General features: G+C 51.9%; 7 protein-coding genes across 7 annotated transcripts; 4 read left to right on the top strand and 3 right to left on the bottom strand.

Moving 5' to 3' along the window:
- Nucleotides 1–758: 758 nt before the first annotated feature.
- An14g00620 (uncharacterized protein) lies at nt 759–2,067 on the bottom strand (the record flags this gene model as incomplete). The annotated part of the gene is made up of 3 exons (XM_001400654.3): nt 759–992; nt 1,052–1,798; nt 1,873–2,067. 3 exons carry the CDS (start codon nt 2,065–2,067, stop codon nt 759–761), a joined length of 1,176 nt encoding a protein of 391 aa, XP_001400691.1.
- A 1,763-nt stretch (nt 2,068–3,830) lies between these two features.
- On the top strand, nt 3,831–8,444 carry An14g00610 (hypothetical protein; the record flags this gene model as incomplete). Its single annotated transcript, XM_001400653.3, has 16 exons — nt 3,831–4,248; nt 4,365–4,875; nt 4,939–5,155; nt 5,338–5,395; nt 5,693–5,716; nt 5,919–5,992; nt 6,107–6,174; nt 6,388–6,445; nt 6,645–6,719; nt 6,824–6,917; nt 7,068–7,365; nt 7,412–7,524; nt 7,568–7,659; nt 7,719–7,793; nt 7,928–8,030; nt 8,188–8,444. The coding sequence occupies 16 exons, from the start codon at nt 3,831–3,833 to the stop codon at nt 8,442–8,444; spliced, it is 2,535 nt and encodes an 844-aa protein (XP_001400690.3).
- Nucleotides 8,445–9,535: 1,091 nt separating this feature from the next.
- An14g00600 (hypothetical protein) lies at nt 9,536–11,480 on the top strand (the record flags this gene model as incomplete). The annotated part of the gene is made up of 3 exons (XM_001400652.3): nt 9,536–10,614; nt 11,072–11,262; nt 11,356–11,480. 3 exons carry the CDS (start codon nt 9,536–9,538, stop codon nt 11,478–11,480), a joined length of 1,395 nt encoding a protein of 464 aa, XP_001400689.3.
- Nucleotides 11,481–15,944: 4,464 nt separating this feature from the next.
- An14g00590 (uncharacterized protein) lies at nt 15,945–18,241 on the bottom strand (the record flags this gene model as incomplete). Its single annotated transcript, XM_059744025.1, has 11 exons — nt 15,945–16,055; nt 16,139–16,311; nt 16,400–16,697; nt 16,765–16,849; nt 16,906–17,075; nt 17,127–17,530; nt 17,592–17,694; nt 17,738–17,819; nt 17,866–17,941; nt 17,988–18,120; nt 18,176–18,241. 11 exons carry the CDS (start codon nt 18,239–18,241, stop codon nt 15,945–15,947), a joined length of 1,701 nt encoding a protein of 566 aa, XP_059602236.1.
- An 883-nt stretch (nt 18,242–19,124) lies between these two features.
- An14g00580 (uncharacterized protein) lies at nt 19,125–20,735 on the top strand (the record flags this gene model as incomplete). Its single annotated transcript, XM_001400650.3, has 8 exons — nt 19,125–19,202; nt 19,266–19,516; nt 19,569–19,652; nt 19,717–20,037; nt 20,083–20,140; nt 20,191–20,268; nt 20,315–20,502; nt 20,552–20,735. 8 exons carry the CDS (start codon nt 19,125–19,127, stop codon nt 20,733–20,735), a joined length of 1,242 nt encoding a protein of 413 aa, XP_001400687.3.
- A 257-nt stretch (nt 20,736–20,992) lies between these two features.
- An14g00570 (uncharacterized protein) lies at nt 20,993–22,063 on the top strand (the record flags this gene model as incomplete). The annotated part of the gene is made up of 1 exon (XM_001400649.3): nt 20,993–22,063. The coding sequence occupies one exon, from the start codon at nt 20,993–20,995 to the stop codon at nt 22,061–22,063; it is 1,071 nt and encodes a 356-aa protein (XP_001400686.1).
- A 690-nt stretch (nt 22,064–22,753) lies between these two features.
- Nucleotides 22,754–26,952, bottom strand: An14g00560 (uncharacterized protein; the record flags this gene model as incomplete). The annotated part of the gene is given in 3 exon segments (XM_059744024.1): nt 22,754–23,388; nt 23,534–25,045; nt 25,056–26,952. Coding segments are annotated over 3 exon segments (4,044 nt in total), but the record flags the coding sequence as incomplete, so codon positions are not given.
- Between the last annotated feature and the right edge of the window lie 2 nt (nt 26,953–26,954).

The following is a 26,954-nucleotide window of genomic DNA, read 5'->3' as shown; positions in this document are numbered from 1 at the left end:
GTCTCGCGATCAACGGTATCTTGGAGCTCGGAGAAGTTGTTGCAACCTCTTTCGAGACCACACACCGACTAATATCGGATCCAAGGTCTGATGGTGGGGTCTTCCTTGGAGGGGCACCGCTGGTGACGTAGGCGATAGATAGGAGCGACCGACGGAATATCGCCAATTCAGTCCAAGCAAGTTATGTAGAATATTATGTAGTATGAAGGGTGAGCTTTCTCCGTTCAGGATCTGATCTGAAGGGCAAAGGGAGTGGTAACAAGGAGAAAACAGACCGCAGGAATGACTCGAAGATTGAAGCCAGTGGAAGTGATCGCCCCGGCGGAGTGACCGTCTTTCTGTTTCAGGCTAGTGTGACTCAATCGGGTATAGTAGGATCTCCTTCGTTTATCTTATCGGGCCATTCTGCAGACTATCATCATGCCACCCATAAGAGTCACACGTGTTTTATTTGTTAGGTGCTAGTGTTAGAGTCTGTTGCCGGTACAAAATAGAATGTCAACATATATAAAGTCCAGCCATAGGCCTATTCTTGAATCACCAAAGCCAATAGTATTAATCTGTGGTATATAGGCAAGGTTCCTTGCCAACACTTGGGCCTCAGACATCTATTCCATTACAAAATGGAGTATTGGTTACTCTGTAATCTTGTCTAATGCCACAATAAACCGACATAGGAAACCTGAACACATATAAGCCTCACTAGTTAGCCAGAATTATCTGCTAGACCCGGTTACAACGTAAAATCATGAAGGACACTAGAATTGAGCAAAGGCCAGCTCGTAAGCGAAGCCAAGTGTCAACCTCGCATGCTCCAGCATATGATCGAAGCTTAGATACCGGATGCTGTCATCAGTCGTGTGGATCCTCTTGTTGCTGTTTTCCATTTCGGATTCCGTCGCCATAGCTGCGGGATAGCCATATTTGCTTGCGGACGTGTGGTCCGAACAGGCGTAGCCACATCTGGTTTCGATGTAGCCAATACCACAATACTTTGACCGCAATCGTTAGTTATATGTCTCACAAAGAAGGAAAGCGGGAGTGACCTTACCTCAGTAGTGACATCTTTGAGGAATTGTGTCAGTCCCTCATCAACGTAGTCAACCATAATCCCAATGGCTTCTTGACGACCGGCGTCCAGAGCTCCCTGGGTATAACCAGTCATATCCTGTTGAAGCATCGCCTTGATGTCTCGCTTATCTCTCTTATATTGAGAGAATATGGCTTGCGAACCAAGCATACCACCTTCCTCTGCCGAGTACCAGTGGAATTCGATTGTGTTGGAAGCGTTGCCCCGGACAATGGCGTCTGACTGCAGCAGACCACGCAAAGCTTCGAGTATAGTCACGGTTCCACTTCCGTCATCATCGGCACCAGGTGCAGCTAGGATGGAGGGGAGGAAAAGATTGATGCTGTCCTGATGTGCGCCCAGGACAACAGTTTTGTTAGTCTGGCCTGGGATCCGAGCAATGATACTGAATTGGCCCCATGAGTGAGCGAACTGCTCCACAGTGGCGCCGTACTCTGCTGCACCCGACTGCTCAATGACATCCGAAACCCTACTGTATAGCCACTTTGCGGACTCAATACCAGTGGACGACCTATAGTAGCGAGTGTGAAATGAGGTAAATTTGTTGAGGTTTTGCTCCATGTTGTCCTTGGAGAGACCCCGCAGAAGGGGAACCACCTTCTCCGCATGCTTCATCGTCGGCGGATAGTGAACATAGCTACCAGCATGCAACGTTGGGTAGAACCCAGTGTTTCGTTCTTCAGTAATATCGATGAAGTTCACGCCATCCTAATGGAACATTCGCAGAGCGATCAGTGAGATGTGCTATTGTGACAGTAATAAAATGGGGAATGTTGCTATACCAGTTTTAAGTCCCACTTTTCTTCCTCGGTAACCCATCTCGTCTGATAAGGAGCCAACTCGATCAAGAACTTCTCCTGATGATGATGAGTTGGGGGATCTTGGGGGGTTATCAGCGGTTCTTGCTGCGGTACAACAGCAGCCAACACCCCCGTCGAAGCCGTTGCGCCGAGTGCAAGAGCTATTGAGAGCTTCATGTTGTCTACGAAAAACTACCGGCGATGGAAGATTGGCGGAGAAGATAGGATATAATATAATAATCAATAATGATGATAGGAAGTCAAGTAGTACAGCTGATGCTGATGAACCTCTGCACTGCAAATGAGCTGTCCAAGGCTGACCCGCCCGAACACCTTTCGGCAATTGATCAGGCTCCAAGGGTCACAGAAGGCCGAGCGCTGAGCTGGGCAAAAATGAAAGGACTGATTTGCAATGTTGACTTAACCGGAGGACTATTCCGATAGGATTTGGGGTGATGCTAGACAGACACGGAGAGGTCGAATTGAATGCAGCCGAACATGCAAGAGGTGAGACCCCCCTTTGAGACCGTTGCGTCAGAGGTGCGCGCGCGGCTTAAATAAGGAACACGCGCTGGTCGCACAACTCATCACTCCTCGACCGCCAAGGATGCCTGTGAGACTCCGGTCCGACTCTCTGCTATCTCGCACTATTGATAGATGGTCTGACTTGACTTGTAGCCGTTGAATCTTGAATGGTTCCTAGACCGAAAACAAGGCAGTCTAGCCGCCCAGCGGGTCCGTTTACCAGCGTGAAAGCACTCAAGCACTATACTCCATTCCTACTCACCTATAAACACTGGGGGAGGGGGCTCAGCATGCTTTCTTAGACATTGTCAAGGCGGACTCTACTCCTATCGCATATGTCGACCCTTGTACTATGCCATACTAATGTAGGTCCCGTTGTGCGACCGTCACGAGTCCGTGTACCTGAGCCCGGATCATTGCTGGCTGCCGTGAATCGTGGGGTAGGTACCTGAGGCACCAGGATTTTCCTCTTCAGGGGATGTCCCCAACCTAACTTATTGTATGACAACCACCACAGGCAACTACTTTTCGTTGGTAGGTTCGCAGTTAACCGGGGCTACACAATCCCGCTCGGTATTCGATTTGATCGTAAAAAGGCGTCCAATCTTGCCACACGAACAACATACAGTGTTGACCGAAAAAGCTATGGATTTGATGAAGGGCGCGTGTCTGAAAGCCATTGTCTACGGCTGTATTATTGGGACATTTCGCACGCTGCTTTGAAGAGGGATCTACGGAGCAGTCCAGTCCAGTCACCCATACTAGTAGGAGACACACCACAATACCTTGCTGTAAAGTACTTACACAGGCCTGGGGTGAGGAATATCTGAAAGATAAGATGGCAATCCGAGAGTCCCATTTTCCAAGGTTCGAGGGAGTTACATCACCGCCGCGGGAGATGCGGATAGACGCACGTCGCGTGAAGCCAACGGCGCGCGAATCAGGGCGCCACTGGCAGTCACGATGACTCACAGAAGGTTCCTGGCTCAACACCCATTCAGGCAGGTAGGGCTAGGGTAAGCGTCAAGGGCATCCAATGACCAGCCATTGAGGATTCTCGTGCCCCAGTGGGAGTCAACTGGTGGATCCGAGCCCGGAATTCTCAGCGCTTACCGTATTGTACCGACTGGGCTCGATCGCCGAACGCGACCGGACTGCAGGCGGTGGTTATCTCCTCTTATCTGTGAGCAGGGCTTCCCTTCGTCCACGCCCCCCCGCCTCCCCCGATTCTTGTCGTCTTCTCCAGAAGTCACTGCCTTAGTGGTCTCTTCCTGGAGTACTACAGAGTACTCGATACTCTCGCCTCAGGCTGCGACACTCTTTCTGTGTTTAACCGCCCCCCATTATCCCGGTTCCCCTGTCCCACAGGCCTACCCGTTATCGACACCCCTCTGAAACCGCGTTGCGCTCTCACCATGGCCATTCATCCGAATTTCCCATCTGAAGTGAACCCGAGAGGATCCCTCTCACCACAGCAGGCTCGCGCTATCTCCGTCTGGACTGAACAGGCAGCTGCATCCTTGGAGAGTCTGACTCTCTCCGAGTCAGTGCCGGTCGCCGATTCCAATGTGGCCTTTGCCCAGTCCACTCCTACGCGCGCAGGCGTTCGCGGCACCACAGTCTCGTTATCAATTCCCTTAGATGACCCAGTCCCGACAGCGGGAAGCCCTTCCGCGCCTAAGGTCAAGGTCTTAGGCCAGCCAACCAAGGAGACTCAGGTGGCGTCGGTGACCTTTCGGCGCCGCGAGCCGATTCGCCGTGATAGTCTCAAGAGGCGCGAAGCCTTGTTGAAGGGAAAGGATGGTAGTCGTCGCAGGCAGCGTTGGGAGAATGGTATGTCTTGACATATCGGATACACGCCAGTGGCTGGGCTTCCGCGCTTTTCCTGGGCCGGACGTGCCTTATCATTGCACTCGATAGATGCTGACAGAATGTGCTTTCTTGCAAAGATCGTCTTCTGAACAATCCGTGGGCCGAGCCGCCATCCTCAAAGGATTGGGATATCCAAGCCACTCACACTCGTCACGACCCTTTGCCTTACTACCTTGCACCTCTCTGGGACAATCACTATGCGCATCTGGACCATAGGTCATCCCAGCAGATGGAGACACGGACCGAGAAGCATCGTGTTCCTAAGGAGCTGCGACAGAGACTAAAGCATGCACGTGCAGCACGCGGTATACTTCAAGATATCGAAGAGGACATCAGACAATTCATCCAGCGATGGAACGAGAAGCAAAGTTTACTGAAGCAGGAGGGTCTGGCAGATGCCCCGCAATCATCCGACAGTGAATCTGAAGATGAGATCGTGTTTGTGGGTCGAAACGGCCTGATGCACGACTCGCCTCAGAGAAGAGCAAGACTCCAAAAGATGCGTGAGGCAATGAGTGCTCATCATGAGCATGATGGGCAGAAGATGGTGTTTGAGAGCCTGGTTGACGACCGGGCAGCTGGATTCGGGTAAGTGTAGACTCACCTATTCAAATCGCCGATCCATGCTTACCATAATGTTCTCACCTTCAGTCGCTGGCTCGTCCATTCCATCGCGTCGTATTATGGCCTGCACACTTGGTCTGTCACCGTCGGGGAACCTGCCCGCCGCGAGGCTTACGTTGGCTTCTATCCGCCAGCCCCAAGCAGTCGAGCAGGACCCATATCCCCACCGGCCGGATCGAAGGCTTGCCGTCAGGAAGCGATGATACAGCCCGGCGACGAACTGCCTCAACCGCTCTGGACGCAGGTTTGAGCTGTTGGTATATGTGTCCATGAACTTGCGGCGAGTTCAAGTTGACCTTCACAACTTCGCAGTCTTATAGAGCTTCGGTGTGTTTGATTCAAAGGGTATGCTTCGGGCAGATTGTAAATTTTATCTCTTGTAATACTGGCGTGAGTGAATTTCTACCGGTACCTGTGGGGATATAGGATCATATACAAGGTAGGATAGACCAAGACCTACAATTGATTTGGGCACATAGGGAAGGTGCGACCCGCATGGACTTGTAGAGTATCTTCATGACGCGATCATCTTCGGATTATTCTTCCCATTTGATTATCAAAATACTGTAGATAGAAGACGATCTCTTCTCTATGATCAATCTCTTCTTTGCCTGCACCTGGCTCTAGAGCCGTAGTTCCCCCAACTCATCAAATCTGTCTAGAATCGGACCCTGACAGAAGCTGGATATTGATTGGCACGTCCTTTACAAGAAATTCCTAGAGATTTTGGATATATTGGGATAAAATCCCCACGTACCAGTAGTATATGCTTGATGCATAGTTCATATATCATATATATATATATGTAAGTGGACCTATTGAGCTGCATGAATCTATTGTGGTCTTAATAACGAAGTACGAAGAAACTGAACTGACAGTTGTGAAGGTGAATATCAATCCAATGGCAGTGTGGTGAACTAGCTGAAACAGTTCCCTTTGTTTCAACTTACTGACCATATCATATCCTGACGTATGGCAATCTGGCATAATTACTCAGTATTATTCAGGCCGTAGCGAGCAATTGGTACACTTAGTAGCTCAGTTGCTAGCTGCTAATGAGGATACAAGTGCACTCAAACGGGTGTGTTGATCATAATGAAGGTGGATTTTGGTAGTATATCTGGTAGGATGTAGATGGTTGGGAGTAAACTGAGGAGGTTGTTCCAGATATGGTAGGATGATATGATGACACCAGTTAGCATTGGGCATTACTAACTTATGCAACCACCTATCCCCCTTCCAAGCTCACCTACTTACTATGTGGTATGTACCATAGTGCTAGGTAGTGGGCAGAAACCAAAGTATCTGAAGTTTGATATCATACATACTCATACATACATGTTTACATATCTCATCTGTTTTGTAGAGGAATGAGTGCATCTGCAGTTAGAATATTCATGTCAACAGTACATGGGGAAAATTGACGATCATCAGTAACAATTGCTGAGTAGAAAGCACTCAGTAGATCCTCATCAGGCAGGCATGTAATGTTGGTGATGTTAATGATGTCTCTGGGTGTGACTGTGACGTAGTGGTATGTATCAGCCAAGTCAATAGCCCCTCCTCCTCCATTCCCCTCCCTTCGAGATAGCTGGCCTGATTCATGAATTGATGATACTGACCAAGACAGAAAGCCAATTGTCAGTGTCAGTGCCAGTGGAATTGTTGGAATTTTGGAATCTTGTACCACCGTCAGCCGTCAGCTTACATTTGATCTACGATACCGGTTTTAGGTCGGTCCGATAGTTCCGGGTCTAGATGGTCTAAATGACGCTACTATGCACCAGGCTGTCACTGAGAGAAGAATAGTATGTCAAGGTTGCTGTTGACAGCGTGGACATTGTGTAGGGGGGGATTCATGGAAGAGATTGAAGTACAACAATGGGTGTGACGTACAACGATAGACAAACAGTGTCTCGTACTTCTGATGTTGGTTCTGCAACAGCAGATCACTCCAAACCTCGGGTGCATGTATGGTGCAAGGGACTGGGTATCATCTCCGACTAGTAATGTGTATTGCACATTTACCTGGTTGGGAAGTGTCCGATGGTTGCTTGAATTAGTAGTAGACTGCACTGATGCCTTGGGGTCGCTATCTCCCGTCCGCACAATGGCTTGATTGGCGAGAAAAGGAAGAAAGATGATCACAATTTCAGGTGTCCATTTAAGCGACTGTGGAATGTCGAACCATCTCCGATTTTTCCCATGGAGAAGGGTGAGAGAAGAAACTCCATCAGCATCCATAGACAAGCGAGGCAAGGGCACTGACCGCGCCCCACTTGGGAGGCCCCATCGTTGTGGGGGTCGTCAAGGAGAGAAACCGGAAATAGGGTTCGTGTTTGAGTTTTTGGGTGGGAAAAAGACAACACAGAAGCCCCCCGAGCCCGGAATCCATCTCCCCACGTCTTCGCCTCCAAAAGCCGCCTCTTCTCACATGGAAATCCCCGGTGATCTGTATATCTGAGGTGTCGCACCACTTTTACACACTCAACTTGGCTAGAGATGTGGCGAGACTGATCGGATTGCCTGAAGGGGGAGACACAAGAGAGAGGCAGAGCATGGGCGATTATTCATTCGGTCCGATCCGAAGAGGCGACCCCAGCCGGTTCCATGGTACTGTTTCCCACCGTTGGGTCACTAAGTACTGTATAGTCAGGCATCGATCTGATAGATGTTGTGGACTTGACCATTGGTATTTTCCAGGCTTTTTACCTTTGTTTTTCTTTTCTCCTTGTCTCCGGTGACAAAGTACTATTCTCCCACTGCAAGAAAAAGAAAAGCTAAGCAGATGAATTGTTTGTTGATAGGTTGTCGGCCATTCTCCATTCAGCGTTCGGTCAGCAATGAATATTTTCCAATCCACACCGCGTGCGAAGCACCAAGTAAGTCGCAAATTTCCTGCAGGGACAACGCCCAGTCTGCGCCGGATCGTGTCTTCCGTCGACCTTCTTTGACGCGATTACAACTATACGATAGAATTCGCATACAAACAGGCTTTGACTATCTTGGGCTACAGCACCAGTCGGGAAATGTCCACATCTGGGAGTCTCGGAGAATATCCTGGACGCACTGGAGAAAAAGGCAAAAGACCTACCGAGAAATGCCCTTGCAAGGAAAAGGTAACTCAAGATAAGCAGCCTAAACCTTGTCTGGGCAATTCTAGAACCTCGTGGTCGTAGCGGTCGGAATAAGGCACGAGTCATCCCAATTAGGCTGATGAAGTAGCAGCCATAGTCTGTTTGAGAAATGATTATGATGATACCTGGGGCTCTGTAGATGCGCATGGATTGTCTTCGCAGTTGAAGTCTCTTGGTAGTAGCACTACCGTCAGCCAAGGTCCCAAGGGCAAGGCTGTAGGCAGAATCCTTGCTGATCATTCAGCCAGACTTACCTGGAAGAATTGTGTATCGTTTGGATCTGCTGATTCCGGGGGACAACGAGGATATTGCCAGCATCACCAGCACAGCATCATCCGCACTGTTAGCGTGGGCGAGGAAGAAGTAAAGCAATCTGAAACTTTCTCCCGTAGATAAAATTTAATGCTTCTTATTTTTTTTTATTCTCTCTTTTTCTTGCCTTTTCTGTTCGAAGGAACAAATTCCGATGACCAAAAAAGGAAGAAAAGAAGCACCAGGTCAACCAACAGGAATGTGCGAGGAGAGAGCCGTGAGAGATGGCCAAGTCAGTCAGTCCGTCAGTTGTTGGCTGGTTGGTTCTCCGCTGGCCGACGTGGCTGCCCTCGCCAGGCGTTCCTTTTCCCATCCTTCATTCCGTGCTTTTTGCCCTTTGGTTCTCTTCCGTTGCGACGGACTTTCTTGCGCCACGCGCATTTCCCTCCCACTTACTATACTTGTATGGAGGTGGGAGGATGCCGTGTGTCATCTCGGTCGCTTCATACCCTGAAACCCTCCCCTTGTGCTGCAAAGCCTGGCGTCATCTGCTATGATCCACGGCCCCCTTCCACATTCCCTCCATTCATTCGCTTCTCACCCCTCGGATTGTTCCAGGGCTGAGTTCACAGCCTGATCTTGACCTCGGATTCCTGCCTGCTCTTTGTCCCGATTCACGATTACGGTTCCTATTATTATTCTACACCCGTGTTTATTCTCACGCCAACTCCCTCCCCTCCAATCCCTCTCCCTCTCTCTCTATCCGCTCGATCTCGCCTGTCCCTTTCGCCGAAACACCCCCCTCCTCTTCATCTGACCAAATTATCCTGCTCTTGGATTGAAATTTGCCTCATTGTGCACTGCTCTTCCCGAATCCCCTCACCTACGGACTCTGAGACTGCTGGGGCTTTTGTGCGGGAAAGTTGCTTGGACCACGAGATCAGGCTATGATTGAAATACATATTTATCCCTACCTCATCCTGTGTGCTTAACTCGCTACCACCACTCTTTTCACCTTCCCACCCCCTACTATATGCAACTTATCCCTTAAGCTTGCCTGGATTAGGAATTAAGTGCTACTGTCGGATCGGCTCGGGTATTGAAACAGTCTCTTGTCACTCTTCGACCAGCCAGAACGATACCCAAAACTATACGCCACCATCCTTGCACGTCCGCTTGGTTATTATCGCTTCACAACCTATCCGACGGCGCCCCCCTATCACATTAGCGCCGTCATGGGATCCCACGGTGCATCGTCTTACCGGAATGGTTCGAGGACCGGTGGCAGTTCCAGTTCCACTAACAGTGATGTCTCGGAACGCTCGAAAAGCACGGCCCCTACGATCTACAGCGATCGACCCACTCCCCTTCACCGAGGAGGCATAGACATGGACATTTACGATGAAGAAGATCCTAAAGCCTCAGTGTCGACCTACGCCTCTACGGTCCCGTCGGAAGATGATCCCCCAGAGACCCCGCGCTACGAAGTAATCGACCGTCAGCTGGACGTTTTCTCAACAGATGTTGTCCCTTCCGACCCGTCGACTTTTGGGCAGCTATTCCCGTCCTCTCGACGACTCCTGATTCGACATGACGATGCAACACTCGATGGAAACATGAACCTCCGCGTCGACACGATGGTGCCGCAAAGAGGCGGATATCAGCAAGATGTAACGTTGTTCCATCTTCGCATGTATGACCTGTTTACGCGAAAGTGCTCCTTCCGACGCTACTGTCGAGACTCTGGGCGGGAAGTGTGCCACTCCGAACGACGGCCTGTCGCGTCGAGTTCGGACAGGCATCCGGTGTTTCGACGGTCTTGGGGTAGTGTGTTGGCTAGCTTGCGGCCGGGTTCAAGTGGCCACGGATCACTGCCTAGCCACGAACATAAGCGCCAGGACTCCGGCTATAGGTCGGCGGAAGATGATGATGAATCTTTTGAGGACAAGCCCTCCGACCACAGAGGTGGTTGGGATCGCCATTTTGTGCTCACTGATAGCACTTTATTGGAATTTTCCAATTATGCTCACGTAGAACTGAGGCGCCGGGGTGCAGGTCTCTCCAAGCGATATGAGTTTGAGTACTGGTCGACACGGTACCAATGGAGACGCGAGTGTCGGAAAGAGGGAGAGTTGCGCGAAGTCTCCTATCACCTGGTTAACACGCGCACATCCAAGACTGTCGCCCATATTGTCCCAGAGATCCTGACACCGATGGAAGCAGCTGAGGAGGAGAAAAAGGGCGGATGGGTTCCACCATCATCCATGTGGATCAGCGACCCGTCAGTGTATGAGAAGATGCCCGACGTCGCCGAGTAAGTAACTCCCCTCTCTTTAGTGTCGGGTCGATGGTCTTCCTTTTTAGAGTTTGGGGCTGACTAGTGTACAGTGTGTTTGTTGCCACAGGCCTAGTATCCCTAGTTGATGATTGCATCCGACGCCGATGGCACACGAAGAGACACACCCAATTCATCCAGCCGATGCGTTCAACCCTTTCGAAGAGTATTGAGCTCATGGGTCCCCGGCGATTTCTCGATGAGGTGTTCCACCGACGAGGGTCCGCATGAAGAATGATAGGCTATCGATGGAGGAAGAACGGATGGTCAAGGGCGACACGGCGGCAACACGTCATGCCATCGTGTTGTGAGGGGAAAGACCGGTTTGCAAACCGGCGCACTTTCATTGACAGGGGTTCGCTAGCCGACCACTTGGCTCTAACGACGATAACGACCGCAAATGATGATGGGATTTTCTATTTCTTTGTTTTTTTAGATTGGGATTTGGCAAGGGTGGGTTCGCATTGAATTTTGGTTGGTCCATGTGCTCTAAATTTTTCTTGTCTACTTCTTCCTGGTATTTGCGCAGTTGGAAGGGGAGTGGGGGTGGTACATTTGGGCGGTTGCCGGAAGGACAGACCGGCATGATTGGCGATGATGTGTTACAGGAACCCGAGGGTCGTGCAGGTTCGGATGAGGGGGGTGGATGGTGGTGGTGGTGTTGGTGGTGGTGGTGATGATTGCTGGATGTAGTTTAGTAGTTTACTTACTACTTAGCAGTACTAAGTAGTACTAGGCAAGCAAGTGGGTGGTGTGAACCTGAGTTGGCTGCCTGTTTCAGCCTCACCTTTCCTTCTCTCTGCTGGCATCTTCCTGGTACTATTTTGAATTATGATCAGCATTGAACTTGGGGATGACGCTTGCGCATGTCAGTTTAGAATGCTGCATATCTCATGAACCTAATGCCCAGCCAGCCACCTTGGACCTTTTTTAGCCAGCTACTAGCTTGCTGTCGACTCTTGCTGTCCCGGCCGGGGAACAGGACCCGCGATTATAGTTCGTTCCTTGTCTGCCTGACTTGTTCCACCCCTGGTCTGGACCAGATCAGATGGCAAGCGAAGAGGACAGCATGCATGATCTGGCTAGGCTTGGAATGGGACGAAGAAAAAAAAAAAAAAAAAAGAAACCAGAAGATACTGCTGTGCTGATGAAGGTACACCACAAGAGGGAATCGATGGTGGAATGAATGGCAGCCAGGTACACACCACCCCCTTGTAGGGATACTATTCCAAGATGTTACCGGAGAGTGACATGATTACTGGAACCTTGATAACTTCTTTTATTTTCGGTCTACTGTCTCCACCACTGTTAAATCAATCGTTCTATTATCCTACTCAACTCCATCTCCAGATGAAACTCCTCTCCAAGACACGATGCGGGGCAGATCGAGGCTCGTCGCCAAAAAAGAAACGCAACGGCGCGTCGAATCAACGGGCTGGTCGCCGCCTCGAAAAGCGGTTCGTGGAAACGTTCCAGCCTTCCCCGTTGTTTGGCGCGCTGGTTATCAATCTTGCTTGCTTATGCAGGTTCTTCATCACTTTCCACGATTTCCTTGCTGCTTCCAATAAACTAACAGAGAAATAATTATTAACACAACCCCCCCCCGGTCTCTTTTCCCCCCCCTTCCCTTTCCCCTCTAAGGTGGTTCGCAAGTAGTTGCATATTGCAAGCGAAGAGAGATTGAATCGAAATGATGCACGTATGAATGCCCAACACAATGCCAGAGGAAAGCAACGAATCATGGCATCTCTACTACCGGAAATGGCCTGGGTCAAGCATACCCAGCTCGCTCTTCGCTGGCAATTTGTGTCTCCCTCAGAGTGATTCTGGTGCACAAGCTGGCCTTCCAACACTGTTTTCTGTTTTCAGACCCCTGCTGAAGGTTTCGTTTTTTACCCCTTCCGGATTATAGTGATGCCATCGAGCAAGCTCTGGCCACCCTGGACTCTGCAGCCCCCTTCCCGATAACAAGTACCCATGCAGAGCGGCCCGGTCAATGACCGTTTTGTTCTAGGGCTGAGGGTACCATTTGATGGGTCTAAAATTGACAATGGCTCGAATTTTTATGATTCGAGTCTTTTGATGAGCTGGCACGGTGGTCTTTGGGCCCGCTTCCAATATTCTGAGTGGCCCAACTGGTCAACATAAAATCATACTCTGGTTTCGATTCGTCGCCATTCGGTCTATGGGTCCCTCCTCCGCTTTTGGGCAACTACTACTAGGCCTTCTCAGGTTCCCCGTCAACCGTCCCATGTCTTCCAGAAAGAGACGGACCTCCTTCCTGAAGAGCGTCTATGAGGCGAGTGGCTTGTTCCTACCCGATGTATACATCGTTTGCGGGACAGGAGAAGCAGAACTCGAGCCACGAAGACCGGGAGTCCAGGCGTCCTTTCTGAGTTGTCAAACAACAATGACTACGAACTGGCAGATTTTCTGTTTTACCCCCTGTATCACAGCTTCATTTCTTTGTCTTGGATTATCCCCCATCCCCCCCCCCCCCTGTCTGTCAGTAGATCTGGCCTGTGTGGAGACTAGCGGTCCTATTCCCTGTCTCCTGGCGTTTCTTCAAGGGCACACATTCAATCGGCGTGCGCCGGCCCGTTCCAGCTTGCAGCCTCAAAATGATCCGCATGTACTCCATGCAACTGGCGTTCCCTGAGTGGAGGGGGATAAGGAGGGGAAGAAATTGCTGACACTGTGCCATGTCCACATCGGCATGCATAAGCCCGTCCGTTAGGTTTGATGATTAGGTTCCGTGTTTGTCACGCCAAATTGGACTTGCTTGCACAGTGACATTTCGGGGTTTGGGAGGGTATGGCCCACAGTTTATATGACTCCCCGCTTCCCAGGTCTATCGACGCTGTTCGATTGAAAGAGCAGACCAGTTCGCAAATCCCCCAAGCAAAGTCAAGACAAAGCAACAAGGACTGGCAAATATTTTTCTATCTTTCATCTGAACCATCATTAGTCCCACTCAATTCTACTTTGAAGATCTGACCATCCATTGGTGTTGTGTGGTCGAAAACCCCTCTTCCTATTATTTTCAATTACTCAGGGTGTGAAGTATTGTCTGCCGTGCGAGAGAGTTTTGTTCTCCAACCGTTGTGGGATATCGAACCCAATTCAGATCTGCGCTTTGATTTCTCTTTGGTGAAAATCAAAGCCAGTCATTCTCACCAATTGTTTTCTTCTACTACGAAAACGAAAACACACACATCCTTCATCATGGCCACCAAGACTTCGCAGGCCGCAAAGGAAAGCAGGCATTGGCAGGACAGACTTGAAAGTATGCCCCACTCCGCTGCAATAATCTTCCTCTCTGCACTTTCGACTTAGCCGTGACGGCGGCCCCCTTCTTCTGTCAGATAACTAACCCTGACTTCTCACAAAGTATACTGCTTCGAGAACAAGTTGAAGGAGCCGGTTTACCTTTACGATTCGGATCGTCGAGGTGAGAAGCCCTTTTCTTCGTATCTCCCAGCCTTCGACTCTCCTGGTTACCCCTCGTTGCTGGAGTTCCATGTCCCTTCCTTGCCCCTCATTGCTTGCTGTTGTCCACTGTGTGCTTGTGATGGTGCAGATAAGCTGTGCTTCACCGACTTTTGAGCCTTCCCAAGTCAAACAAAAGATCTGGTTATACTGACGGGTGTGTCGCTGTTCAGGAGGTCGCACAGCTTGGACCTCCAAGGTCACCGTACAGCACCATGTCCCGAATATTCCGTGGATAATTCCGGGACGATACTTCTTCGACGGTCATAACAATGCCCGAGAAGATGCTGCTGAGGTCGCTTATAGGGCGTTGACCAAGACCACCAACCCCTGATGTCCGTCGAGAGGCTGTATTTCTAGATCTTGTCTGGATGTTCACCAGGAGAATGACTCATGTCTCTCTCCTTTCTGTCGCTCTCGTCTACTTCGGTTCTTTTTATTTCTTTCTATGCTCAGGTTGCATGTTATGTACGACGCTATCCGGACTGATGCCTACTCCTCAGGTCTCGCAGATATGTACAACATTTCGGATGTCGACAATGAACCTTTCCTTCTTCGTTCTCGAGACTTGTTTGCTTCTCTCCCGCTCGATTCCCTTGATTATTTTCCCAACGCCGAATGGCACGACAACAGTATGGGGTGGATTGTGGACATGGCTGAGGTTCACTTCCTGCGGGAAGACGGTTACCGTTGAGCGGATGAACCTTGGCCCCTGACTGTTCTGCGGTGCCCCTGCCGTATTCGGCTCGGATGGTCCGGTCATATTCTTTTGATTCATGCCGCAGGCGGCGAGCGCATCTGACAGTCCTGTTATCATATTCACCAGTTCTCTAAAACAGACAGTCGGGCCCCGGTCGAATGCTATAGGACGACAGAACAGATTCGTGCGAGGTGTGAGTTTTTTGACAGTTTGATCGAGCTCGTTTTGAGGCCCTTATTCTCTTTCCTCCTTCATCATGGCAGCGACTCAGACTGCCAGTCTTCTTTTATTTATTTTTTTTCCCCTTCCTCCCTATGCCCGCTCAGCAATCTGTGGCCAATTCCGACGAAGCAGAAATGCGCCCATCGCCCATGCACACTAGACAAGCGATCGCCCAATGCGGAGCAGGAGCGGTTTGCCGTGCGCCAGCTGAATGCAGACAGGGGAAAATTGACAAAACCAAAAGAAAAAAAAAATTGTTCGTCTTCTTTTGCTTATCGTTTCTCACAGCGTTTATGGGCGGAGTTGAGGGGATCTTCTCGGGAATTGTTTCTTTTCAATTAATCCAGACCGTTGTGTCTTTTTCTGAGGCAGTGTCTGGTTGGGAAAGCCCTTCCATGAATGAGTGTACAGACTAATGTCTACCGGGATTGATATTTTTTCATTGTCTCGTTTACTTTTGAATGAAGTCATGCTATCAATCTAAATTTTGGTTATTTCACTATTTGGGCGCTGAGCAGTTCCTCAAGGGCAGTCAGCGCTAAGTGAAGAAAAGAAAAGTGGGAGACCCTCAGGTCCCACCGCCAGTTCGGGAGTTTTGTCAGACGCGGAATATCCACAGCACCCAAACCCCTGGGATACCAGGTTGGATAGTGCTTAGCGGGTGATACAGTAGTGATGGCTGGCCCCTATACCTCCAGGGGATGCTGAATATTGGCAAACCAAACCTCTGTTTTAGCAGCCCGTCATGGCCCTGAGCTTAACCTTATTTCCCTCACGTGTTGTGCCCGCCCGCCCGCCAGTCTCTCCGGTTCCATGGTTCGCATGCCAATCATTCATTTATTATTCTCCGTGGGACCCGCGCACCCTTCCACCATACGGTAGATAGCAATTATGCCATTCAGGGCTTCACTAGGGCCCTCCTGGGAAAAACCCAGCAGAGAGACTTACGAATGGTTGTGTCCCAAGACCCGCTGGAATACTTGTTTTCTGCGCGTCTTGTTGTCCAGAACTAACTGCCTTTTTCTTGCTAGTCCCTTTTTCTTTTTTTCGCACTAGCATGACTCGTTCACCGTCTTACTTCTCGAGACTTACGCAAGAAATACTCGGATGCGAAGTGGGTTGCTGAGGAGTGCTGGAATTAATTCTGAGTTCGAGTTCTCCAGGGGATGACCTGAGAAGAATTGATGCAGCGGATATGAAAAATCGATGCTGGTGAGTACTATTCCCTTCGACACAGGAGTTGACCCTCGCCAGGCTGACAGACCCTAACTTCAAATATATATTCATGGTATACTAACCTGTTAAGCACGCAGTGAATCAATCAATTAATCAATCAATAAGCGAACCTCTCACCCCCCTTGGCCCACTTGTTCCTCCATCCATAATACAGTCGCAGCAGAATGCATCCCGTCGTGACCATCAGCAGCAGCGCCGCATTCGTCAAATGTCCCGTCGGATAACCCTTCTTCTCCTCGTCGGACTTATAAATCCATACCCCTACAATCTGTCCCGGCGCCCCGAATGACACGTTCAATGCAATGGCTAGGCCGGTCCCTGCTGTGGAGCGGATATTGGCAGATAGCCAGCCGAGTAATGGCGGGATGCAGGCAAAGGAGCCGCTAGCTGCGACTACGAGACATCCGTATCGGTGCTGTTGCAGGAATTAGCGGGGTGGTCGTTTGAATAAAGGCTGGATTGAGATGGATGCTTGCGCGTACCAAGTATGCGTCTGCGGGAAGGACGGCAGATGCGAGGAAGCCCATGGCTCCGATAAACGCAAAGAGGGCGGAATGCAGACCACGGCTGTGTTTCGGTTCATATATCAGTACTACACTGGAAGGAAGCAGATGGCTACATACCTGTTGAAGTAGTCAGCGGACCATGCAACGACCGTGGTCACCACATAGGCAGCAGCCCATGGTGGTACTGTCATGAGTTGGGCCCGCAGATCCGCATATCCCAGGCCACTGACAATGGCAGGGGTAAACAGGGAAAGACTAGAGAATGGGGTCGAGATGCCGAAATACACCTATACCAAGCATTGTTAGGGCCTGTCGCTGAGTTGCGCTGGGGGACTAACTATATAGTGCGCGTATAGTCTCCAATCCGTCAGGATCTCCTTCGCTTCTTCCCAGCTCATGGCCTTGGCCGCCCCATGGGAGCCTTCCTCTTTCAGTCTGTGGATAGCAAGAGCCTTTTCTTCCGGGCTGAGCCACGAAGCCGACTCGGGATAGTCAGGGAGGAAGAACCAAACGAGAAAAGCCGAGGCGCACGACGGAGCACCTTCGATGATGAACAGCCATCGCCAGGCTGATAGGCCGCGAACCTCGTTCATATGTCCTACTCCGTAGGCAATGGCGCCGCCAAAAGCACCCGCGAGAGTGGCGGACGCTAGGATGAGAGCAACACGCATGGACCGCTCTGAATTGCGATACCAGAAGGTCAGGTAGTATACGAGTCCGGGGAAGAGACCGGCCTCCGTGGCTGTCATGTCAGGGTCAGCAGATTCCACAAAAGTCAATTGAGCACTATCTTCGTTAATTACCTCCGAGCAGGAATCGGATACCAGTTACTTGGGAGAAATTGTGCGAGCCGCCCAAGCCCATTGTGGTAGCTCCCCAGGCTAGCATGAGGAAACCGATCCATCTCTGTTTGTGTTAGCCAATCCCCGAAAGCAATGGGGCGACTTACACTGGGCTTCAACTTCTTGAGAAGATAGTTGGAAGGCACTTCGAACAGCGCATACGCGATCAAGAACACCATGAGTGCGACACTGCATGATTAGCACTCGCGCAGTCGATTTGACAGCAGATACCTACGTGTACTGGTACGAAGTCATATGGGTCTCCGAGAGCAGATCATTGCCGGTATCTTGGTTGAGGATTTTGGCATTCCCTGGTCTGTCAGCACACTATACTGCATGCCCTAGGATGTCAATTACCTATGTTGGAACGATCCAGATAGCAGAGAAGATAGATGCCCGCGCAGAGTGGCACAATGCGCAAGTCTTGCTTCCAGACCAGAGCTTTCTCACGAATGCTGAGATCTATCCCAGCGTAGCTCTCCTGGGTTACCTAAATCGCCATTAGGAGTCTGTAAATAGAAGGGGAGGAGAGTTAGGAAGCTCACCTGCGGAGCAGCTTCAAGATCCTGCACGCTCTCAGCGTGGTCCAATTCCTTTTCCCCACTCATCATAGTGTCTTGGGCGAGAAATGACTGCCGTGCAGCTCAATAATGATGAAGCAGTAGCAACGCCCCTTGTCACAATAGATCGTTGCGTAAACCTCCGTGACTCAACCATGTGTCAGAGGGAGACCGACAGGAAAAGAGAGCGCAGAAAAGTCCAGGCGAGAAGACCGACAGACCGGCTGACTCCAACTCAGTTCAGCTCAACTAGCCCCGAATCGGAGGCAGACCGCCATCCCCAAAGGCTACTTCAGCTGCATGGCTGCTTGCTAGTGGCTGATCGGCAAAATTGGCTCAGTTGAGCGGAAGTTCTTTCTGCTGCGGGCGTCAGTCAGGCGGGTATGCAAGGTTTGTGTGCCGTTGATTGATTGGAACGATTGGGCCTGTAATCTTTCATTTCCTCGAGCAGCTGATGATTGCACTCGTAGGTAGACGTGGGGGATAATTGGACTTCCATGTGGAGGATAGATAGGCTTCTCCAGGGAATCCTCCAGATTGATTGACCTCCGCAGGGACCGGCAATACTTGGAAATGGAGGAGACGGAGTAAATGCGGGGAAGATGTCTGTATTGTAATTATGTATGGCTATTACAGCATTCTTGGTATAATACCACCCAAGTGCAAAATATACAAACAAGACAAACATCACTGATATTGATCCAGAACAAGAAAGACAAAAAGAGTCGCTGACAGACAGAAAAGCGACATGCTTCCTGGTGGTTCATGAATGTATGCTCGATTCACCCCGCAGAATTGGATGAGAAGCTGCCGCTCAGGCACCAGACTATCCATCACCCCAACAGCCTCTTATAATTTGGCAGCAACCGCAGGCCTTGCCCGCATCATCCCCTCTTCAGCTCCAGCTCCGAGCGGGGCTCCTACTATCGCAACCATGTCGACTGCCACACCCACGGCCACGCGCAAACCCATGCCCTCGGCATTGACCTTTGACTTGCATGCTAAGTGTTCAGTATGCTAGTTATTCCAATCCTGTTGAGAGTCTACTCGTATGCTGACTACTATCTATACCTAGACAACAAAAGCACGTGCCAGTACCCTCCGCCTCCCCCATGGCGATGTCCCCCTCCCTATCTTCATGCCCGTGGCGACACAGGCGTCTTTGAAGGGCTTGACGTACGACCAGCTCCGACAGACGGGATGCCAGCTCTGTCTGAATAATACCTACCACCTTGGATTGAAACCCGGACAGGCGGTGCTGGATGCCGTAGGCGGGGCGCATAAGTTGCAGGGATGGGACCGAAATATTCTTACAGATAGTGGAGGGTGCGCTGCCAATGATATCTTGGTGAATGGAATATTTGACTGACGGAGGCAGATTCCAAATGGTGTCCTTGCTTAAACTTGCGACAGTCACAGAGGAGGGTGTACGGTTTTTGAGTCCTCATGATGGCACACCGATGTTCGTTATCCCTTTCTTTGGGTAAACTGTGTGGTAGCTGGCGAAGCTAAAACAACATTGACAGGCTGCTCACGCCCGAGCATTCCATCTCGTTACAAAATTCGATCGGATCCGATATCATCATGCAATTGGACGACGTGATCGCGACCACTTCGCCAGACCAAGCGAGAATCCACGAAGCCATGGAGCGTTCCGTTCGCTGGCTGGACCGTTGTATCGACGCACACAAGTACCCCGAGAGACAGAATCTGTTTTGCATTATCCAGGGTGGACTGGATTTGGAAATGCGGAAACAATGCTGCGAGGAAATGGTGGCGCGAGACACACCGGGGATTGCCATTGGTGGTCTCTCTGGTGGTGAGGCGAAGGAGGACTTTTGCAAGGTGTATGTTATACCCTTTATCCATGTGGGTTCTGGCTGACAGGAAAGGGTGGATACTTGCACGGGACTGCTCCCGGAGAAGAAGCCGCGATATGTGATGGGAGTGGTAGGTTATTCATTCAGCGGGTGTATGTATGTATAGGCTGACCTGGTTAGGGCTATCCCGAGGACTTGATCATGGGAGTTGCGCTCGGCGCGGACATGTTTGACTGTGTCTGGCCGACACGGACGGCTGTACGTCTAGTATCCCTATCCGATGTACTCCAACTAATTGATATAGCGCTTCGGAAACGCCGTGGTTCCCACAGGTACATTGAACCTGCGACACCGGTCTTTCGCAGAGGACTTCCGGCCGGTGCAGGAGGGCTGCACCTGCAGCATCTGTCTACCGAAGGAGCAGGGCGGACTGGGCATTACGCGAGCATACCTGCACCATTTGGCGGCGAAGGAGACCGTGGGAGCGCATCTGTGAGTTGCTCTGCGATATTTCCTCTGATGTATACTAATGATTTATTAGGCTTACAATGCACAACGTGCACTATTTGCTGTCGCTGATGGGATCGGCGCGGCAGGCGATCATCGAGGACCGGTTCCCGGCGTTCTTGCGTGACTTCTTTGGGAACTTGTATGGAGAGAAGACAAATTATCCGGAGTGGGTAGTGACGGCTCTGCGGGGGGTGGGAGTAGATTTGATGGAGTAATAGATACCAGAATAAAGCGGAGTAGTATGCCACTCTCCATCTATAAGATCTTACTTTCTACTTCCGAGATCGGATATTACATCCGTGACGCGATCACATGACCTCGTGGCGCGTCGCGGGCGCGTCAATCCATCATTTACTCCAACCATCCCACTTCACACCAGACATTCTACACATAATCACTTATACCCAATTATACCAAAATACCACGACACACAAAACACCAAGAAATAGCCACTACATAGAACTATAACAACATGTCCCCCTCAGCCGAAACTCTCCCGACACAGGAGTCTACTCCTCAATCCACCACCACCACCACAACCACCCCCCAAGAACCTATTCCCCATGACCCAACCCACGAAGAACACCAATACCTAAACCTGATCCGCCGCATCCTCAGCGAAGGCGAGCACCGCCCCGACCGCACGGGCACCGGAACCCGCTCGATCTTCGCCCCTCCACAGATGCGCTTCTCGCTCTCCAAACCCTCCACCAACACGACCACCGGAATCAAAGAATACACCCCGATCCTCCCCCTCCTCACCACCAAGCGCGTCTTCCTGCGCGCCGTCCTCGCCGAACTCCTCTGGTTCATCTCCGGCACGACCTCCTCCCTGCCCCTCAGCGAAGCCGGGATCAAAATCTGGGATGGCAATGGCTCCCGCGAATACCTCGACAAAGTCGGTCTTTCGCACCGCGAAGTCGGCGACCTCGGTCCCGTGTACGGCTTCCAGTGGAGACATTTCGGGGCGGAATATGTCGACGCCAAGACGGATTACTCTGGTCAGGGTGTCGATCAGTTAGCCGAGGTGGTCAAGAAATTGAAGGAGAACCCGTTCGATCGCAGAATTATTATGTCTGCGTGGAATCCTAAGGATATGAGGATTATGGCCCTGCCGCCGTGTCATATGTTTGCGCAGTTTTATGTCCGCTTTCCCGATGCGAAGAGGGATGAGGAGGGTGTTGTGAGGGATGGGGAGTGGGGAAGGGGCCATTTGGATTGTTTGTTGTATCAGAGGAGTGCGGATATGGGCCTCGGGGTGCCGTTTAATATTGCTTCTTATGCGTTGTTGACGCATTTGTTGGCCCATGCCGTGGATATGGTTCCCGGGACATTGGTGCATACGTTGGGCGATGCGCATGTTTATTTGGATCATGTCGATGCGTTGAAGGAGCAGATTGAGCGCGAGCCGGTGGCGTTTCCGGAGGTGAGGATCAAGAGGGAAGATCGGGGTAGTGGGGTCGTTGATGGTTGGAAAGAGGAGGAGTTTGAGGTGATTGGGTATAAGCCGCATAAGGCGATTAAGATGAAGATGAGCGTGTAGCTGCATCCCATACTTCGTATATAGATGTAGAACTGTTATAGACAAATATGATTCAAATACCAAGGGTATATACTCTACATTTCCCCCCCACCTCTCCTCATCTACACCATAGATCAAAACACCCTATTGATCCCCTCCCTCCTGGAGGTAATTATAAAACCACACCCGCCCCCCTCAACAACACAACCGTATCCCCCGACTTCACCCTCCCGCCAACACTCTCCCCAAACTCCAAGAACACGCCCCCCTCCACATGAAACACCCTCAACTTCTCCTCCTCCCCTCCACCCCGATTATTCAGATTCTCCACCTGCAACCGTTTCGCCGCATCATCCAACACCCTCCCCACTTTCCACCTCTCATCATAGAAGAACTCCCCCCTGGGCGGATCCGTCGCCGGCTTATTCGTCGTCTCGCTCGTGCCCACAACATGTAAATAGATCCGTTTCTCAGCGGGAACATTATTGTCCCCCTTGGCGGTGCGTTTCAAGGTATTCAGTTGGACCGCGCGGCTGGGTGGTTTCCTACTACTACTACCACCAATCGATGTAGAGGAGGTAGGTTGTTTCCCCCAAGCGCGCAACTTCCCAAACATGGACTTCAACGTATCCGTCCCTCCCCCTGCTGCACTCCCTCCTCTGGCACCATTCCTGTTATTATTCGAGACAGGCCGACAATCATGACTCTCCCTCAACCTATGTTTGAGACAATACTCCTTCCGGCACTGATCGCACCGCACGCCGGGGTCGGTGAGTGTATTGATGAGCGTTTTGCATGAGATGTGTGCGCATTGATCTGCGGTGTAGATGGTGGGTTTTTGCTGCTGGGTTGTAGATGTGGAGGTGGAGGTGGAGGTGGATGGTGATGGCGAGATACGTGCGTTTGCGCACTGATGCGCTGTTTCGGTGCGGTGCTCGAGACAGAATGTCCCCTTGCAGGAGGGGCAGCGGAACGGGAGGAAGTCGAGTTGGTTGCAGGTTGGGAGCGAGCAGTGCGAGCCGATGGCGTCGAGGTCGGCGTCTGTTGCTGCTGCTGCTGATGATGCTTTTTGGTTGGGGGAGGGGGTGGTGGTGGGTATTGGGGACATTTTGGTATTCTTGAGATTATGGTTGACTGGGAGTGAGAGTTAGGGGAGGGGAATGAGAGAGTTAGGTTATATGAGGGAGTGATTCTCCGTAGATTGGATAAATCGTTAATAATGCTTCTGGCAGATGCTGGAAGCGCCCGCCGGCGGGAGTCATGCGGAGAGGCAAATGACTCAGCGTGGCGGTGCACAACTTTATCTGATCTGGTCGGAGATTGCTCGGAGATATGTGTGGCATTCACTGGATTAATTAATCTGCTAAAATCAATTCCTTAAAGAAGACATAGGAAAACTCCAACACGAGGGGTATATCAAACAATGTCAAAAGTATCAACTCCAACACAAGGAAAATCAATGAGTGAATCACAACAATGATCAATTATTACCTCCTTTCTGCTCCTCCTCCTCCTGCATTCCCCGTACGGTATCTGCAAATGGAATCACCCCGCTCGACATCATCACCGGCAATCCGTCCCGCGCCAATGTCATCCCTGGAGGAGAATACAATGCCGATGGTGGACGGCCTGGTGTCAGCGGCGGCGACATGACCATTCCAGCTGCAGCCTCGGATTCGCCTCTGTCCCAGCCGTTGGTGGTGTTGCTTTCAATTTTGCCCACGGACGGCGGTGACGAGGTCACTGGCGTAACGATCGATGGCTCGTCCTTGGCTTCTGTTCCTGGATGAATGGCCACTGGCGCAGGCTTCGCTGCAGATCGAGATGCCGTCTTTGAAGCCGAGCTCGTCTGTGCCCGGCCAGCGGGCTTGCGAGGTGACTTGGGGGTCTGCGTCTGCGTCTGTGTCTTCGAAGTAGCCTTGGACGCTGTGCGCTTCCGCTCTTCCGCTATCCGTCTCTCTCTTTCTCTCTCCCTAGCCGCGTTCTCTTCCGGCGACGGGACCTTTAGTTTGATGTGCAGCTTGCGTACTCCGGCTGTCAGACTGTCCAGATCATCTTGCGGCCCATCGGGATTCGGCGACTCTTCGCTTTCTGCAGAAAGAAAAGCAGGCGGCACCCGCGGCACAGGAGGCGTATTTGGGCTCGAGGGTAATCGAGGGGTGCTGGATTGTGAAGTATTGGTTTTGCGCACCGTGGCACTCGTCGCGGGTCTGGGCCCGGTCGGCTCTGGGGTCGATGCTGCTGAGCCAGCCCCTGCGCTCTTCCTGCGGGTCACGCGAGCGGGTGTCTGTACAGCCGGGGCTGTGTCTGGAGCTGTGTCGATGGTGGTTCTCCGACTTCCACGAGCCGCAGGACGCTTGACTGTCTCGGCTGAAGGCGACAGAGGCAGCGAGGGCTTGGGCTTTCGCACGCGGAGCTTCATCCGGCTGTCCTCGGCCGCCGTAGCCGTAGCCGTAGCCGCAGCTGCAGCTGCAGCTGCAACCGCAGCCGTGGTCGCGCTCGTGGAGGCTGCATCCACCGCTGTCTGACGCTCCCGTCGCAGGCGCGATGCCTCTGCGTTGAGTTCCTCTGGCTGACAGCTTGTCGTTTGCCGACCGGTCGGAATTAGAACCTTGCATAGCTCGTGCGTGGCAGTGGCCCAGCTGACTGGCGGGGGTGGAGACGGTGCTTCGGGCTCCGGGCTAGAGTGCGAACCGGTCGACCTGCGGTCTCGCGGGGGATTGACCACTTTGGCAGAAAATGACTGCGTTGTGGTCAAGTAGGTCGGTGCAGCCTTCTCCCGGGGCTTGACAGGTGCTGCCGGCGAATAAACTAGTGCCTCCAATTCCTCCAGCACGCCTGGTGACCACCACTCACTGTTGTAGACCGGTTCAGTCACTGATCGCCCCTCTGCTGAATTAGACAGGCCCAGACGATCTGTCATTTCAGAGGCAAGACGGTTGATCTGCTGCTCGTCCACATCATGGGTGCTGCCCTTTGCATCCCCCAGCCCAGTACAAATGACTGAGCACACCGCTTGTCAATGCACGATTGCTGTAGCCGCCCTCAAGAACACTGATGATCCGTCCATCCGTCCCCAGGCCCTCCTCGTTGGCCATCCGCACCACGTCGGCCGTGAACCTGGCATAAAACTCGGTGGGCACGTTGACCTGGTGTCGCTGCATGCCGGCGCCCTCCCACTCGCTCGCATCAAACCCAGCTGAGATAAAAATGGCTGCCTTAGGCGGAGGTCCATTGGGCGTGTTAGCCAGACGTTCGGTATGCATGCGCAGGAAAGCACGCGCCTTGTCGATCAGCACAGTGTACTTGGCGGCATACAGGTCCCAAAACTCTTTATCCGACTTCCACGGCTCCAGATGCACGTTCCAGATGGACTGGCCGTGGGCCTTGTCGATACACACACTCGCATTACGCACCTTTTCTGGCTCGCCCATTTCACACGGATAGGAGTTGATATCGTGCAGACTAAAATATCCCACCATGGTCTTTCGATGGGCAGCCGCATTCCGTGGCGCAGTAACGGCTCTGTGATTCTGTTGCCAGGCGATATCTTGCGATCCGTCTCCGTGATGCAGATCAAAGTCGAGAATGGCGGCATGGGTCAAGCCATGGGTCATGGCCGCATACGAGATGCCCACATGGACGTTGTTGATCCAACAGAAGCCTGACGGATGACCCGCCGAACAATGATGACCGGGCGGGCGGATGCAGACAAACGCTCGCTTGGTTGGGGCCGGACCCATGACTGCATCCACGCCTTCACTGACACCACCCAGGGCGCCTTCGAACGCGCTCAAGGATTCCGAGCACAAGTACAGGTCTCCTTCGTGAAAAGCAGGGGCATTGGTGGCGGCGCTGTCCTTGCCGGCGCTGCGAGGGCGGACCAACTCCTTGCCGTTCAACGCAAGCCGGGATTCGGCTGCATCGCACATGGTCTTCAGGTCCTCCATCCATTTGGACCCATGCACGTGCGTGACGGCGGGCGAGCTGAGCGACAGTGTGCGCGCTGTCTTGCGAATGTGGAACGGCGGCACGGGCAGCTGCTGCGGATTGAGATCGGGATGAGGAGCGAACGCGCCTCCTGCATGTCGCCGGGCTAGTCGAACATAGGCGGCCGAAATGCCCAGCACGCTGGCCTGGATGCGCTCCGGACGCTCGACGATAGAGTTAAGCGCCGCGCGGGAGGTTCGCGGGCGCGAGAAGCGATGGCCATAGCACGCATCATGGACGAGCACCAGTGTCTGCGACTGTAGCTTTGCGGACTGATGCCAATCTACTTCTTTGCGAAAGGACTCTGCTGCGATAGATGCTGCTGTAGTGACAGGGTGCTCTGCTGAGACTGTTCGGTGAGCCTTCTTGGCCATGTTTGGGTGAGTGGCGGACGCGCTCGTCGGAGAGGTGCCAAACGAGGACGAGGAGTGTCGCGATAAGCTGGGGCGGGGAGAGGTGGAGGCTCCACGATTGGAACGTAGCGACGCGGTGGATGAGCGTTTCTTCAAGCTGGGAGAGGACTTGCGACGCTCCTCGGCCAGGGAGCTGGAGCTGGGGATGCGACGTGGGGTGGGATGCGCCTGGGTCGCGACAGCACGCGCGGGGGGATCGGAGGGCGATAACAGGGCGGCCGACGAGAGTCCTGGGGAAGAAGGAGGTAGAGACATCGCGTGGAGAGAGGGATGGCTCAGTCTGTGAGTCGACGAAGTCGCGTCGTCTGTAGACAGCGGGGGGCCGGTTGCTGGGGTGGATGAAGCCGCAGTGAATGAAGTGGGCTCATGGCGCTTGGAGGGGTCCATGTTGGGCCCATCGAGGGGTTCAGCGGAGATTCTGAGGTGGAATGGAGAGGTAGATAGAAATGGTAGAATTATAAAAATATAAAATCTAGAGATAGAGATTGAAGTAGAAAGATAAATGCGAT

The sequence above is a fragment of the Aspergillus niger genome (assembly GCF_000002855.4).
Source record: "Aspergillus niger supercontig An14".
NCBI classification, from domain to species: Eukaryota; Fungi; Ascomycota; class Eurotiomycetes; order Eurotiales; family Aspergillaceae; genus Aspergillus; species Aspergillus niger.
Note: the sequence above shows the minus strand (reverse complement) of the source record. Positions and strands in the feature narration are given on the sequence as shown.